Consider the following 16,430-nt stretch of genomic DNA (forward strand, 5'->3'; position numbering starts at 1 on the left):
GGGCTTGGAGAAAGATCCTAATTGGGCTGAGAAGCCTCGAGCAGCTGATGCTGGGAGAGTGCTCGGGGCTGGGAAGAGGAGCAGGAGGGGAGGGCTCTCTCCTGTTGCTATTCCTTTCCTCGCTATTATTGCTGAAGACATCAAATATTTAGGATGCTCCTGTTCCGCGCTGGTTTGGAGGCTCCTTGAGCAGCACCCAAGGGCAGCGTGGAGCTGTTTGATGCCCTTCAAAGGGAGGAACCTTCAGTCCTGCTGGAAATGGAGCATTTGCCTGTTTGTGCCTCTGCCCCGGGCTGCAGAAGGGGCCGCAGGGCCTAGGAGTGTGCAATGGCTGCATCTCATCCCTCAGCATGGCTCTGCTGGGGAGAAGGGACCTGTCCTAAGCCCAGGTTTAAAGAGAGGAGTTAACACATCGCTCATGGCCTCCAGCATTACCCTGAATTAACTCTTCCAGGAGAGCAGATTCTTCTGGAGAGATTAAAAAGCCACTTCCAATCTTCATTACAAACAAGAAGTCTTGGGGAGCTGTGCTGCAGCCAGTCAATTATCCTCCCCATTAGAGGTGTGCACTTCACTGCAAATCTGGCTAGGTCTGGCTTCAGCTTCTGCCTATGGGAGCTTGTTATACCCCTGTCTGAGGCTGCAGAGCCTCTGTTATCCAGTTCCTCTTCCTTGTGCCGGTGCTGACAGCCTGTGGTTACCTCTGTCTCCCCTCCCCTTTGATAGCAGAGAAGAACCGGGCTCCTGGAGTCTGTCTCTCACAGGCAATGCTTCCAACCTTGCTTCTCCTTGCACTTCCCAGAGCAGGGAGCTCGGAGGTGGCAGGATGCTCCCCATGGGATGCTGCTCTCGTGCTTAAAACACAGCGATGCTAAGAGTCAGCGCCTCGCCCAAGGAAGACGAGGGATGCTGAGGCTGGATGAAGGAAGCTCTTGGCTGTTGTCCTGCAGCCTTTGGATAAGGCTGCTGGTCCCTGAAGCGCCTGACATCCCAGCAGAGACTTTCCCATTTCAAACAAAGCCTTGATCTTTTTTTGGAAGCGGCCTTGGTTTCCGACAAGAGTTTTTAATTCGAGCCCAGCGCCGCGGTTTTGGGTTTGACTTTGATGCGCCCTCTTCAAGCAGGAGGTAAAATCACAGCTTTCAAATCCACAAATAGCCCCGAGGCGGGTTCCTGGCTGTGCCAGGCCAACCCCTCATTAGCTGAGGTCTCCAGCAGCAGCCCGTGGATGTGCTGCTGCTGGGATCAGGGGGTTCCAGAGAGGAGCTCAAAACCCCCATGAGCACTTGGGGACCTGCGCATCCTCACCCCCTCCAGAAGGGTCTTGGAGAGGCAAGAGTCGCACGACGTGGCTCTAAGCTGGTCCGTGTGTTGTGATTCCCAGTGTAATTACAAGTGATGCTGCCCACACTGTGGCTTAGGAGTTGGGATTCTCCATACGGATCAGGCCAAAACTCTTGGGTGATGGAGAAGATGCCCTGCATGGGGGTGACCCAGCAGCACAGCCTCCCACCGAGGCATTGCTGGCATGTCCTCAGTGTCATTGGATTGGTGTCACCAGGGCCCCCTGCCCTCTCTGCTCCATGAGATGTGCCAGCTCTCTGCTTTTCCACCCACTCCTGGAAAGAGCTGGGCTGTTGCCTGCTGGGACTTGCTCCTGCTTGGATGGATTTGGGCACATAAGAGCTGGTATGGAGCAGGCAGGGCTGTGCTGTCGGGGCTGGGAGGGAGGATGTGCTCTGGTGGGAGCACTGCTGCGAGATCAAAACTGAACCAGTCTGCCCGGCTGACTGTGGGGAACCAGGTACCTGTGCAAGCGGGTAATAAATGGCTTGCACCTTGGCAAGATTAATTGTAATAACCATAAATCAGAGCAAGCACCAGGGGCAGACACTGAATTTATGGCCCCGGAGACAGGAATTCCTGTTCTTTATGGAACAAAGCCCTGATCCCGCAGGGGCCCTGGAGCCTGCTGAGCGTTATCGTGGCTGCAGCACGCGTTGGTGCCTGGGGAGCAGGGTCAGAGCCCACCACAGCGGGGTGAAGCAGCCCCTCTCCCTGCTTGCTCCAGCCCACACTGGGGAACACCTCCTGGAGAGGAGAGGCAGGATTGCAGCCTCCCACAGCACATCGATCCCCGTCAGCTCGGTTGCGATGCCAGCCACGGAGCTGATTAATGCTGGGGTGGGCAAGAGCTGGGTTATTGTTCAGTCTCTCTTCAAGAGGTCCATGGGAAATTTGGCAGCAGATCTCCAAATAAGCAACGTGAACACGAGCATTGTCCCCCACCAAGGGCTGCGCATGGTTTACACACAAGTGCCTCTAATGCAATGGCAATGCACACCGGGGCTGGGGCGCTAACACATGCAGTGGTATCGATGCTGGTGGGGAGAGTGCTCCCTCCTCTCTGCCCTGATTTGACCTGGCAGTGCTGGGCCTGGCTTCAGGCTAATCTGCTCATGCTTTTATTTCACCCTGATCCTTGTCGGTGCCTTGGCTCAGCAGTACTGTGTGTGCTCAGAGGCTGATCCAGCACTCGGGATAGCTGTTTCCTTCTGTGCAGATGGTGTAGGTCCTTGGGTGTTAACGCTCAGTAGCAGCCGTGACTGAGCCACTCTCCCCTACAGTACAGCAAGGTACCATAATAGTGTAAAGCACAGACATCTTCAAAGGATGTGCATTTAAGGCCTGATCCTGTTGTGGGATTTGGGCTTGAGGAACAGCAGGATTGGGCCCGTAGGGTGGTATGTTACTTGGGGGGGTGCTGCTGGCTCATCTCTAGGGGTAGAGCTTATATTTTCCGAGACCCCGAAAATATTTGCTTTGATGATCTTGTGGCAATGACTTTGCTCATCGCCTCGGGGCCAAGCTGTGTCCCCTTCCCGAGGAGCCGGTGGTGATGCTCTGAGTGATGTCGGAGGGGCTGGGACGTTGCGAGAGGCGAAGGCTGCAGGGGGGGAGCTGCTGCTCACACTGCCGGGGACAGCGGGGAGGGAGGGGGACGGACCCGACCCGACCCTCCCGCTCCGCACGAACCGGGGGTGGGCAGACGCGCCCGCCGCTCCCGCTCCCCCCGCGGCTCCGTGCGTGCCCGGCCGCTGCCGCTGGGTAGCGCTCGGAGCCGCGCCGTTTCCCCGCCTCCCCGGCTCGGGCTGCCCCCGGCTCCGCCGAGCCCCGCCGCCGCCGCTCACTCCGCCGCCGCTCACTCCGCCGCCGCACCGAGCAGCAGCAGCAGCAGCAGCCGGGGCCGGAGCGCAGAGAGGGGTCGGTGCGGCGGCTCCGAGCGGGTCCCCGCGCCGCGCCGCAGCGCAGCCGCACTTTCCCCGGGGGTACCCGCTGGTGCCGGGGTGCAACGAGGGGAGAGCAACCCCCAACCCAACCCGACCCCACCATCCGTGACCCGGAGCCGCCGAGGCGGGGATGTCCCCAGGCAGGAGCTGAGCGCTGGGGAGGGGCCGCCCCCCCCCCCGGACCCCAAACTTTTCGGTCCCTGCGGTTTGCTCGGCTCCGGGAGCTGCTGCGGTGCCCGCAGGGGCCGGGGGCTCGGAGCCCTGCGCTTCCCGGCCCCTTCCCTAACGCGGGGCGTAGCGCCCGGGGAGGGGCTCGGCCGCCGGCCCCGCTCCGGACCTGGGGGTCCCGGCTCCCCAGGGAGGTTGCACACGGGGGGGAGCTGCCTGCGGAGCCCCCGCCTGGAGCCGTTCACCCCGCCCCGGGCAGCGCTGCTGCGGGGGTCCCTGCGCCGGAGCCCGGAGGACGCCCCAGTGCCCGGCCCGCAGCGGGGCTGGCGCCGCCGCCGCCCCCCGGATTATAAAGTCGGGGAAGTTCCCCCCCCCCGCCCCGGCTCGGCGGAGCCATGGCCCGGCTCGGGAGCTGGGCGCTGCTGTGCTTCGTGGTGCTCGCCCTGCCCGGACCCCCGGGAGCCGGCGCCCAAGGTAAGGGGATACTGGGGGAAAGCGGGCGGGGAGGGGGAATCCTCCAGCCCCGGCTTTGGGCGCTGGAGATGGAACGCGGAGGATTGCGGGGGTCCCAGCGCCGCTCCCGCCCTGCCGGGTCGGGGAATCTTTGTGCCAGCCGGGGGACGTGTGCGTGGAGTGGGGCAGCCCCCGAGCTCCTGCTGTCGTTGGGGGGGACAGCATCGGTGGTGTTGGGGAAGCGCCCCCGGTGCCAAGCGCAGCCCCGCGTCCGGGAGGGCTCGGCGGGGATGAGCAGCGCGGTTCTGCCTCCTCCTCTCCTCCCCTGCCCCAAAACTGCCCCCGGGCTGGGGATGGAGGCTGAATGTTGCTCGGAGCATGGGGTAGAGACCGCCCTGGACCGCTTTCGGGAGGCTGAGCATCCCCAGGGGATGTCGAGGGGTGAAGGCACCCATCTCACCCCCTCCGGGAGAACCCCCGTTACACCGCAAGAAATGGGGTGCAAGTCTGGGGAGCTCCCGAGGAGCAGCTCTTGCCCTGGTGTTGTTCCCATCGACCTCCAGCCGCCTGCTCAGAGCAGGCTGGGGCTGCAGGGGTCTGAGCCCTGAGCCCCCGGGGTGCCTGGGGGTCCCTGAGCACCAACTGCCCTTTAGTGAGGCGGTACCGCCGGGCAGGGCGAGCCCTCGCTGCTCCTCACTCCAGGGCTCTGCCGTGGTTCAGTCTGGGTTTAGCTGCTCCCCTACCCGAGGGGGATGTAGAAACCCATTGGGGTGCAGCCGGGGTTCCGAGGTGCTGCGAGGACCCTGGGCTCCCGTCCCCTCCCCAGCAGCGAGGCTCCCCTTGGGGCTGCAGCGCGGCTGCCTCCATCCCTGCCGCTCGGACCGGGCGGATCCAGGCTGTGAAATGTGGGGGGCAGCGCCGGGGGTCCTCGCCCACGACATTTCTTTGCCCTTGTTTGCGGCAGCGAGCGGAGCCAGGAGTCCCCGTGCGCTCCCGTCCTCCCGCTCCCCCCGAGCCTCCCCCAGCACTGCTATAATTTCTCAGTAATTAAGTTCAGAACATAACATCTAAAGCGGCAGTACATTATCCGGGCAGGCCCTGTGTGGGGAGCTGTGAAGGTCTCTTTGATTGATTCACTCCCTTGCTGAGTTTCTCTTCTCCCGGCTGGCTGGGTCCTCTGTGCTCCGTTTGTTCCCTGCCAGCGGGACGGGCTCCTGCTGGGGACCAATCTCCTTCCCGTTCTCTATGGGGTGGATGCCGTGGGGCTGTGCCCTTTGGAGGGGTGGCGAAGGGGGTTTTGCTCCGCTCTCCTTGCGCAGGAACCCGGCTTCGCTGCGTGTGTCACGTCCTCGCGGGCGGTGTGACATTGCTCGGTGCCCATCACCGTGGCGGGCGGCAGCCACGGGCACAGGGAGCGGTGCCAAAGCCTGGCACGTGCCCGCCTTGCCTGGCTGCATTCAGGGTCACCTCCGTGGCTGTGCTACCCATGAGGTGCTGGGATGAGGGAGATGGAGAAGGAAGGATGCTCGGATTCGGGCTCAGCCCCATTGCTGTGGGGCAGGCAGGGCAGCCCCACATGGGCATCCCTGCAGGGCTGGCGGCGAGGGGCAGCGGGAGCGGATGCAGGCAGCGCTTTGTGCCTTTGGGATCGATTCAGGCAGCCAAAGAGAATGGGATCAATAGGGAAGGGGAGGAGGAGGGGATGGCGGGAGACCTCCGCGGCCTGGGCGCAGGATGAGGCACTTTAATACCTGCGCTTGGTAAAACAAAGGCCTGGGAACGAGGGGATGGAAGTTTAATTACAGCCCGTCTGCGCTCTGTAATTATTAATTACCCCCGGCAAAAAATAACTTATTGATTAGGGGCCTGGCGCTAATTGCTCGGAGCCAAACGCGGCGCTCAGCAGTGAGCAGGAGCCGTGTCGCAGTGCGACCCATGCCAGTGCCATGGACCCCACCACGGGGGTCCCAGCCCCCTGCTCCCCACTTCTGGCAGGCTTTGTGCCCTCCAGGGATGTGGTTCTCACCCCCACAGTGTTAGGGGCACAGTGTGGGAGCCCCCTTTGCTAGCACAGCACCTCTAATGGGATTGAGGAGCCTGCAGCCAGTCCCAGGAGGGATTTCGGAGGCTTAAGGTTCCAGGAGGGATTTGGGGCAGGGGACTGAGATGGGCAGCTTCCACCAAAGAGGCTTATTAGAGCCTGGAGCGGGGGAGCGCCAGCATCTCCTGGTACCCACGTTGTGCACGGAGGGAGCTGAGCCCCTGCCCATTCCCGAGGATGGGATGCTGGTGTCAGGATCATGCCAGGGTGTCATTGAAGGATGCTGCCAGTGCCCTCTGTGCTGGAGGCAGCAGGGAAGGGTTTCTCCTGGCGTGGCCCCCCTCTTCCCCACGAGCGCAGCCATCACGTTAGGCCTGGTGCAAAGCTGCGGCTCAGGAAGCAAAGTGGCTTTTAGGGGAGAGGAAGGGAAGATTAAAATTTGATGCTGCTTTGGAAGCCATTAGTGACCAGGCTGAGCCGTGCGATGGTGATGGGTTGATAACCGCCAGGGGAGGGGGATCCGGTCCGTGTCCCCCTGCCCCATCGCTGCGCTGGTCCCCAAAGGTTTGGGGTGCCAGGGATCCGAGCCATGGCAGCACTCGGGTATGGTGCCGTGCCCATGGGGCAGAGCAGGCAGGGTGAGGGGTGCCTGTGGGGCTCCTACCCACCTCTGCTGCCCAGAGTGCTGGCCAGGGGGCAATGTCCAATGATGCCCATCCTTTAGTGGTGGGGAATGGGCTGCAGTGGCATTTCTGCTCATGGGAGCAAATGAAGGAGCTGAAGGAGAGGAAAAGAAGGAGGCAGGTTTGAGAACCTGGGGAAACACTGATAATTAAACCTGGGTGCATCACGGCGTGATGAGGGGTGCCCCTGCCTTTCCCTTGGTAGGACATCATGGACCACGTCCTTGTTGCCAGCCGGTGCCTTGAGCTGGTCCCTTGTGTGGCTGGTTCCTGCCTGGGGACGAGCTCCAGGCACAGCACACATTACTGTAGGCCCTACACAAACTGGGGTGCACTGTTAGGGGGTCGCGTGTCGCTGGGTGACAAAGGCCAGTGCCAGGCCAGTGATAAATCTGGTGCTGTCAGAGGTGATGTGATCGCGCTAACAAAGGGCGAGCGGAGCCCCCGGGCTGTGCCGGAGTGGGTGGCTGTGGGGCTGTGCTGGTGCCATGCATCCCTTGCTCCCTTGGGTTTTCTGCAGGGATCCAGCACCTATGGGGCTGGGATGGCTCAGGTGTAGGTGCTGGGAGCAAAAGGGTGTCCTGGGAGCTGCCTCAAGTGCAGGGAGCATTGCATGGAGCTGCTGGAGAGGATGCAGGACCAGGGTCACTCAGAGATGTGGTGACACTGGGACCTACCCCATTCCCATTGCTTCTACTGTGCTTTGGGGTTCCCCCCCTCTGCATCCCCATAGAGGTGGGTCTGGACTCGGGGTGTGCTCCTGCCATCCACATCCAGGAATGTGCTGGCAGCAGCTCCCTGCCTTGCTGGTCCCCCTTGGCATCCCTCACACCCCGGGCATGCTGGCAATGCTGCTGGCATGGGCACTGCCCCACACACCCCTCTGTGGGGCTGGGGACCGGCTGTCGAGGTTGTGTCCCCTTGGCTCCCAGGGATGCTTTAGGGGATTCCATCCCCTTGGCTTCCAGGGATGCTTTAGGGGGATTCCATCCCCTTGTTCTCAGGGATGCTTTAGGGGATTCCATCCCCTTGGCTCCCAAAGATGCTTTGAGGGGTCCATCCCCTGGTTCCCAGGGATGCTTTGGGAGTGCATCCCACTCTCTGCTCCCTGTGATCCCTCACCTTCCCATCATCTCCTCTGCCTGACGCCGGCCACCTGCCTGTGCTGGGGGGAGGCAGCGGCCCCCCCTTGCCCCAGCCCTGCAGGGTGCAGGAATGCCTGGCCTGGAAAGCCATACCGGGCTCGGGTTGCCTGGGAACTGGGAAACCTGATCCCTGGGAACGGGGCCGAGGGCAGGGGACATTCCTGGGCTGCAGCTGGTCCCCAGCCCCCTTTGTCTCCCTGCAGCCCTCGGCCCCCTCAGGAATGGGGACTTGGGGTGCGGGGGGCTCTGGGCCTCATGCGGGGAGCATCCCTGGGGATGCTGTGACCGGCAGCTGCTGCCTGCTCCGTGCTGTCACCTCCCCGCATGGATCAGTGTCACCTCGTGGGCTGGGGAAGGCCTTGGGCACTGGGACCAGCTGCCACGGATGCCAGCAGCTGGGCATCCCATCCGGCATTAGGGACCAGGGATGGCACGGTGGCAATTCCAGGAACGCTGGGTCCCCCATGCCGAACCCACCCTCCCTCCTACCAACATCCCTTGTCCCCACCATCCACCTCAGTGGCAGCTCCTCAGCGTTCCAAGAACTCTCCCTTTTCTCCATAGGAAACCAAGGGGGAAACTGAGGCACGGGCAGAGGTGGCAGTGGGTGCAGTGGGATGGGGACCATAGCACGGTGCCGGCTGCATCCCGCTGCGATAGAGCGGCTCTATCGGCTCCCATCCATCACTGCCAGCCCTATGGACATGCCAAGGCCCCCGGTGAAGGGGAACCTTGCTGCCTTTGACCATCAGCAGCAAGGAGCCGTGGAGCTAATTTTAGCCACGATCATTAATTGCTTTTGCACCGCTGGGTGAGGCAGCAGCCTCGAGTCCTCACCGGTAACCTTGAGCGGGGCCAGGATGGGTTTATCCATGGGGATGCTGGGCTCTGGATGTGTTTACCCAGGGTACCGGGGTCTGTGTGTGAGGCCAGCAGGGACTGGGGTGCCTGGAAAGGTTCTGCTACCCCTGGCTTGCAAGGAGGGGTTTCCCTTGTGCCTCCCAGGCCCGTGTCTGCAGGGCTGGGGTGTGTTTGCCAGGATGCTGGAGGAGCTTGGCCTTCTGTCCCTATTCCATGGGGCCATCTCTTCCCAGTGCATCCCGGTTCACTGGCTGTGAGCCGCAGCTGGGTGAGAAATGGAGCTGAATCTAGGGCATGCACTGGGCATTAACTGGGGTTTTATGGGGTCATTTCTGCTCCTTATCCCTGCCAGGAGCCTGTGTCTCCCCATGGGGAGCAATCGAGTGCTGGGCTGTGCAAGTGGCTGAATCCAGGGCTCAGCGTGGTGGGATGCTCAGTGCTTCATCTCCTCTTGCTCCTTCTGGGCTTGGAGCACAAAGTCAGGCTGAGAGCGTGGGTGAAGCTTGCATGGATCCAGCATCCCTATTTCCAAGCATCCCATGATGGTCTGGCTGGGGTTGTGCTGGAGCGGGATGGATCCTGGCCCGGCATGGCGCTGGGATAGATGGATGGACGGATGGAGGGGGCTGGGACGCAGCGGACACAATAGCTCTGGTTTCAGCAACCCGCCTCCTGCATGCCTTAAAAACAGCTGATGGCCATGAAGGGGGATGAAATGGGATTAGCTGCTGTTTCCAATGGGAGCGCGTCCTGCTGAGCCGGACAATGCGCCCGCTGTGCCCCTGCTCCATGCCTTGGCCCTGGCTCCCTGGGTCCATCAGGTCCCCGGTGCTCCAGGTTTGGGTGCTGCAGGGTGCTTGCAGGAGGTTGGAGACCATGGGGCAGGATGGGGACTTCTCACCCCACAATAGCATTGAGTGGGTCCCAGGGGACCTCGCACATCCTATGCTGGGGTGACAGCAGTTTGGGGCTGTGCTGGGTGCCTGGTTTGAAGCCTCACATCTGACCCAGAGGTGTGAGGAGCTTCGTGGGGTGGGTGCCGGGGTTTGGGGCATGATGGAGCCCATCACCGTGCGTCGGGGCGGGCGCCACGTGCGGCCCCAGCTGCAGCGCTGCGGCTCCAGTGAGCGGATGTTGATTTTGATAATGAGGGCTCGATGCATTCACAAACTAATAAAATCAGCTCATTAGGGTGGGATGGTTAATTCAGAGCTCTGCCCTTGGGAGAAGCCTCCCCGCCCGCTGCGAGCACCCTGCCTGTGCGCATGGGGTACGTGGGGAGGAAGGTGATGGTGCCTTCATCTCCCCGTGCTCCTTGCTTTGCAGGGTGGGATGCAGGGTTGGAAGGGAGCCGAGCTGTGCAGTGGAGGGTGGAAACAAGGCATGTGCTGGGAGCAGGGCAAGGAGCTGGGGAGCGCTTCCCCTGCGGCGGTGGCGGAGTCGCGCTCGCTTGGCTTCTCCCCATCAGCTTCGCATCAGGCTGGGCAGCAGCGCTGGCTTTCCCACTGGGATCGCTGGCCCGGAGTCACGGCGGCGGCTGGAAAAGCCCCTCTGGCTGGGACAGCCACAAGTGTGGAAACGAGTGCAGGGATCAGAGCTCGCTTCCTTGCCCTGGAAAATCAATGCGTGGCTCCGGGGGGCTGGGAGTTATTCCTGTCCCCCATCTGCAACCAGAGTGTCTGGGAAGGAAAAGCTTTGGAAAAGCCCATTTCCAAGGAAAACTCATGTTCGCCGTCACGCTGCAGCTATTTATGTTCCAAGTGAGCAATGCAATGACTAATTAATCCTTAGGAAAGAGGATGTCTGCGCTCCTCCCCACATCGGTGGGTGCGCGGTGCCTCCTGGCTCCGGGGGGGACGGACCAGAGCCGCCGTCCCGCTGGGCACGGGGCCCCCGGGATGGAAAACCCGCGGGGTTGGAGGCTCCGTTGCGTCAGCGCCATGGGAAAGGCTCAGTGGGGTTTGTCTGTGGGTTCTGCCTCCTGTTTTTCTTTCCCTGCTGCCTTGCTGAGATTCCTGTGGTGAGGATGGAGAGCGGCTGCTTGTCTCTGTCTCTGTGTATGTGTGTATGTGTGTGTGTGTGTGCTGAGCATCCTGTGAGGGTGGAGGATGCGGAAGGGACGGATGCCCCTTGCAGAAGCAACACCCTAGGCCCTGTTGAGGCTCCCATAAAGCAAGCCTGATGCTGGTTTTGCTTTCCCCCCCTTCCTCAGCCTCAGTGGCCACAGCAGTCCAGGGCTGTGATTTCCTGCTGGGAACACCTGGAGGATGCACTCACTGTGCTCCATGGGGCTAAACCCAGCCCAGAACTGTGTTGTGCTGCATTGGGTTCATGTGTGATCCATCCCACCCAGCGCTGCCATGACACTGGGTGGGGGTCCAGGGCTGTGGGGGGCTCTTACTTTACTTGGCTGCTGGCATGGAGCCTGTTGCTGCCAAATCCTCATGTGGAAGCCCCATTCCTGGCTGCAAAGCCTTTGGGAATGGGACTGGGAAAGGCCCTTCCACCCCTCCAAGGCTCCAGGGAAGGGGATGCGTGTTTCCCGTGTCTCCTGCCTGGAATGCTGGTGAATGTTGGTGGGTCTGGAGACGATGTCTGTGCCTCCATCCCCTCCTCACTGTTTTGGAGTCTCCTAGGGAAGCCAGCAGCAGGATCTGGCCCCTCTAATGGTGTTGAGTCACTCTCTGGGTGTCCGTGACTCACAGCAGTGACCCAGATAACGGCAGAGCTGTGGAACCGAGGGGTCAGGAGGGTTTGTGGCATCATCCCAAGGAGTTTGCTGGGGAAGGAGTTTTGACTGGAGCCTGGAGCTTGTTAAACACCCCCAGCTTGGGATAGGGCTGTGCCCTGCATGGGGGCTGGACTGGGAGGGCTCCTGTCCCCCTAGGGAGCATCCCTGCATGGGTCCTTTGCTGCGGGTCCCTTGCAGCTCCGTGTTGGGGTCTGTGCCTTCAGCACCAGCTTTGAGGATGCTTATGGACCGCATGGTCCTTCAGAGCACAAAGCTCTGCCTGTTGCCCATGGGCTGGGAGCACACCACGCTGCTCTCTCTGTGTGTGTGTGTGTGCCCATGCCGGCTTTCCCGGGATGGGAATGTTGTTCTTTCCAGGCGCTGGGTGTGCAGGGCAGGCAGGGACGCGCAGGCACACAGCCCCGCTCTGTTCACAGCCGCCCGGCTCAATGAGGTGCTGTTCCCCAGCCAGGGCCGGTGCCTCTCCCTTGGCTCCGGGACCAGCTCAAGCTGTATCTGGCTCATGGTAGCACCGTGGTGCATCCAGGATAGGTCCCCAGTGCTGCAGGGCCTGAGGGATGAGGTCTTTGAAGTGAGGGTGATGCTGGCACCGCCCTGGCTCTGGTGCATTGGGGCATTCCCCAGGCTTGGGGTGCTCTGATGGCTGGGGATGTGTGTGATGTTTAGTGAAGGGATCCAGGATGTGACCATGATGGGAAGCGGGATCATCTCTACTGGGAAAAGGGAGGTCCTGAGCACGCACCATGGTGCTGAGCTCCATATCCCTATTGCACCCCCTTGTCCTGGGGGAGCCGTGCTCATCCCTACATGTGCCCCATCACTTGGGGGGGGGGGTTCAGAGGCCCCCGGCTCAGCCAACAGCCTGCTGAGCCCTGGGAGAGCCCCCGCTGCTGAAGAGGAGCTTGTTATGGAGCCATCCTGCTTTTAATTAACAAATTAAAATCCTAGTTAACAATCCAGCCCCAGGGCTGTTGGAGGCTGGGAGAAGCCCGAGCGTTTGTTATGGAAACAGCAGTTAATTAACAAATAAATAAATAACTGGGGGCCTGGAGACAGATGTGGGAGGAGGAAGGGGGAGATGGCAGCAGAAGCAGTGCGGGAGGAAGGTGTCCATCCATCCATCCATCCATCCATCCATCCATCCATCCATCCATCCATCCAGCGGGATGCCATGGCCCTGGGGGGGTAGTGATAATCCTGATGGGTGCAAGGGGCTGTGCCATAGATCTGGCCATGTACTGTGCTAAACGCACCTTGGTTTTGGGGCTCCTGGGCTCTGCCTATCACTGTTGGCTCAGGAAATCGCACCCATTGCCTGCTCCTGCACCCCGAGGCTGGGAAGCGCCGAGATGGATGAAGTGTGACACTGGCAAAGCTGCTGTGCAGTGCGTAGGTGACACCAGTGCTGCACTGGGGAAGGTGGGGGACATCGATTCCTGCATCCCCTGCATCCTGTGATTGCTGCTGTCCCCATTGGAGTCTCCTTTACCCTGGGCTGGCTCTGTGCAGGGGAGTTGGGTGTTGAGACCATGGCTGTGGTCAGCTTGTATTAACCACAGGGCTGTCACAGAGAGCCCCGAGCTGGTGCTGCTGCGGTGGGGATCGCCTATGGTGGGGCTGTGCAGGGGTTTGGGGGTCACTGTGCTGCTCCCCACTGCAGTGTCCCCCTGTCACTGTCACTGCCAGCACTGAGGGCAGGGGTGGCAGCAGGGACACACACGGGGTCTTGAGCCCGCACCGGAGCCCCCGTCCCTCCTGCAGCTTCCCCTTCCCAAAGGCTCCCGTTGAAAAGCCAGCGCTGGCGGCATCACCGGAGCAGGAATCGTGCTCCGCTGAGCAGCTCCTCCAGCGCCGCATCTCGCTCAGCCTCCCACCCGATCCGGTGAACGCCCCCCTGCAGTCCGATTATGGCATCGAGGGAGCCCCACATCGCCCCCGATGGGGGAGCGGGGCAGCCGCACCGGCGCCGTGCCGGGTCCAGCCTGGCTCCAGCTCCCGTCCTATGCCCGCATTAGGATGTCCCCTCCAGGCACCCTAATATTGGTGATGTGCCCCCTTGCTGGGAGCTGGCCCCGTGTCCCAAGGGCACCCCCAACCACAATGACCTTTTTCCTGTGCGAGGGAATCGCTAAAGCAAGGGCACAGAGATGCTGATGGAGATGGGAAGGGGCCCGGTTCCACCTTGTGTCTGTGGCTGGGCAGGAGCTGAAGGACCAGGGTGTCCTTGTCTCATGCCCCTTCTCGGTGGCAGAGCTGCAGCTCCTCATGCTGTGAGCAATCTGTGGGCTCAGTGTGAGGCTTCGGAGCAGAGATGAACACGTTCCAGCAGCAAGGTCGTGCAGGGTATGTGCTGGTGGCAGATGCTGGAGGGAGCCTCTCGCTGCTCCATCCTGCTCCTGCTTTCCCTCTCCAAGGGCTGCACTGGTGCCCAGTCCAAGGATGGATGGAGGGATGCAGCCGCTGTGAGATGCTCCCGCATCCTCCGGGCGCAGCAGCGCAGCCCTGCTCCAACCTGCTGATGGCTCAGGGCTGCGGCCCCTCTTCCGTGCAACAAAGCTGGTTTTATTCCTGTGATCTCAGTGGGAGTGGGGCCGAGCGAGGGAGGCTCTTCAGGCTGCTCTGCCTCCCTTCAAACCCCTCTTAGCTCTACTCTGCAATCGCTTTACAAGAAGCAGCTGCTTTTCAGCATCACTCCTTGCTGCAGCTCCATCATCTCCCCACTGCTCAGGGCTTGGGCTGTGGTGCTGCTGGAGGGATGGAGCTGAAGCCCCTCGTGCCTCCCTTGGACTACTGGGGAAGGCAGGAAAGTCAAAGCTAACACAGGGTTTTTTCAAGCAGCAAAGGAGAGGGCCTCAGTTATCAGCCCCAGTGTGGAGAAGCAGCAGCTCTGGGGCACTGGTTTTGGGTCCCCCTCTGCTCCAGCGCCTGAGAACGCCATGGGAATGGGGAACTGCTGCAGTTGGACAGGGCTGGAGGGGATGTTTTGGGTTGAGGTCTGCTGCAGCCCAATCAGGCTCTTGGGGATGGATCAGGGCTGTGGCCAGATGAATGGGGATGTGCTTTGGGGTGGAAGTGCCCTGGATATGTGGGTCCTCATCATCACCCTGGTGCTGCTCCTGCCCTTGAGAAAGGGCACTGCTTTGGGTGGGTGGGAAGGCACTGTGTAGATGGAAAGAAGGAAAACCTGGTGGGACAGGGATGGGGAGCCAGGCTGGGGACCACGCTGCAGGGACCAGAGGGATGATGCTCTCCAGAGTGCACCATGAGCTTACCGGTCCAAGAGCATCACTTTCAGCTGCCCCCCCCCCCGAGCTGTGCCATGGCCCTGCTGCCTCCCCATGGCAGGAGCATCTCCCACATTGCTCTCACACCCTTGTGCCGCTGGCGAGCACTGAACCCCCCGGCTCAGGCTGTGCCCTCTGCATAATGCAGGAGGCGAGAGCCCTCCGTGGGGGCTGCAGATAAACGTGGTAAATGGCTGAGAAATGGAGCGTGTCTGTTGGGAGCCACCTCGGCCGTTGTCAGCACCGGTTCCTCTGCTTCCCATAGCCCCGGCTGCTGCCGGCCTGGCACCGGCACCGGCACCGGCACTGGCATGGATGGGAGCAGGAGATGGAGCAGAGCCCGTTGGAGCATTGGAAATTGCATTTCACGGCCGGGCGGGCTGGGATACCAACCCCAGCGCCGGCGCTCGGAGAGGAGATAAGATTTGATTAAGGAGCCCGCTATTAATTTATGGCGAGTACACTCTGGATAGTGGAGAGGTTGCTTTTAATTAATAGCCAGGAGGAGAGTTTGAAAGCTCTCTTGGTCTCAGTGGGGGGAGAAGGGGAGGGAGGGGAGAGGCAGGGGAGGAAGGGAACAAAGTAAGTTGTGAGGATTAATGGGCACAGCTGCAATTATAAGTCTTTTTCTTAGTGCAATGAAAAATAACTGCATCAGAAGATGCTCCATGGGTGTGTGTGTGTGTGTGCGGGGAGCCACAGGGCTGAGATGGGCAGGATGGTGCTGGGTGCCTTTGGAACTGCTCTGTGTGCCCGTGGGGACACCCCATAGCCACCAGCCCAGCTTGGGGGGTACAAGGAATGGCTGGGATGTCCCTGTACTCCTGGGCCTGCCCTTTCCACTGGGATGAGGACCGAGGGCTGATGCTGGGATGGATATTGATGGGTTCAGTGATACTGATGGGTTGGGGAGGATGGAGCCATCCTGCCCCACTGCTGGTGCTGTGTGAGCCCCAGAGAGGCTTGCAGTGTGTGGCTGGGGCTGGACCCCCCCTGCCTGCCCCTTCCCCAGGGCACTGTCTGCTTCGGTGTTAGGAGGGTGAACGGGGCTCGCTAAGGATGCTCGCCCCATCTCATCCCTGTGCCTTGTCACCCCCAGACACGTGGTCCCCACTCAGCAGCACGCTGTGCTCCGCAGCTCCCAGGTGTTTGCTGCCCGTGTTTGTTATGGGGATGAAGCCTTGTCTAAGGAATGCTGATGGCTCTGGCACCGAGCACTAATCCCCAGCTCCGGAGGGGACCGTGGTGGGGACACCAGGAGCACCGGGAGCCGTGCCCTCGGTGCCCATGGGGCATGAGCCCGATGACTTTACCAAGAGCCACTGAAACATTGATGCCTCCCAACCACACGCTTGCATCCGATGAGCAGGAAATGTAACTTAGCCAAGGGATGGCTCCTGGAGCAGCAGCGCAGCCCTTGCCCTTTACCTGTCCCTGCCAGTGGCCATGGGGCCACCGGGTCAAGGTGGCCATGGAGAGGCCATGGGTTGTCCCCAAGGCCAGGATCCGTCATTGCACCCAACCACGCTCTGACCCCACTGGGTGGCTCAGGGACATCTCAATCCCCTATAGGTGCTGTGGTGATGTTAACCCTCACCATGCCACGCCAGGTCCCCTCCTGCCCCCGGGATGGGCAGCGGGTACCGGGGAACGGCGCCGCGAGCCTGTTACACAGATGAATAACAAAACCGGGGGAAAATTACCCTCGTATGGGAACGTGGTTTAGGAATCAAACAATTATTCTGGTAATTGA

The 16,430-nt window shown here is 61.2% G+C and overlaps 1 protein-coding gene across 1 annotated transcript in view; it reads left to right on the forward strand.

Annotated features, from left to right (window-relative positions):
• The first annotated feature begins 3,709 nt into the window (after positions 1-3,709).
• SDK2 (sidekick cell adhesion molecule 2) overlaps positions 3,710-16,430 on the forward strand; it is a 42,745-nt gene continuing 30,024 nt past the window's right edge. The window contains exon 1 of the mRNA XM_061376932.1: positions 3,710-3,932. Coding sequence (XP_061232916.1) covers positions 3,854-3,932 — 79 coding nt within the window. The 5' untranslated portion in view covers positions 3,710-3,853. The remainder of the gene's footprint in view (positions 3,933-16,430) is intronic.

Source organism: Neopsephotus bourkii, unplaced genomic scaffold, assembly GCF_033783945.1.
Source record: "Neopsephotus bourkii isolate Nb327-2 ecotype Australia unplaced genomic scaffold, CSIRO-AGI_Nbou_v1 NB_1749, whole genome shotgun sequence".
Classification (NCBI taxonomy): domain Eukaryota; kingdom Metazoa; phylum Chordata; class Aves; order Psittaciformes; family Psittacidae; genus Neopsephotus; species Neopsephotus bourkii.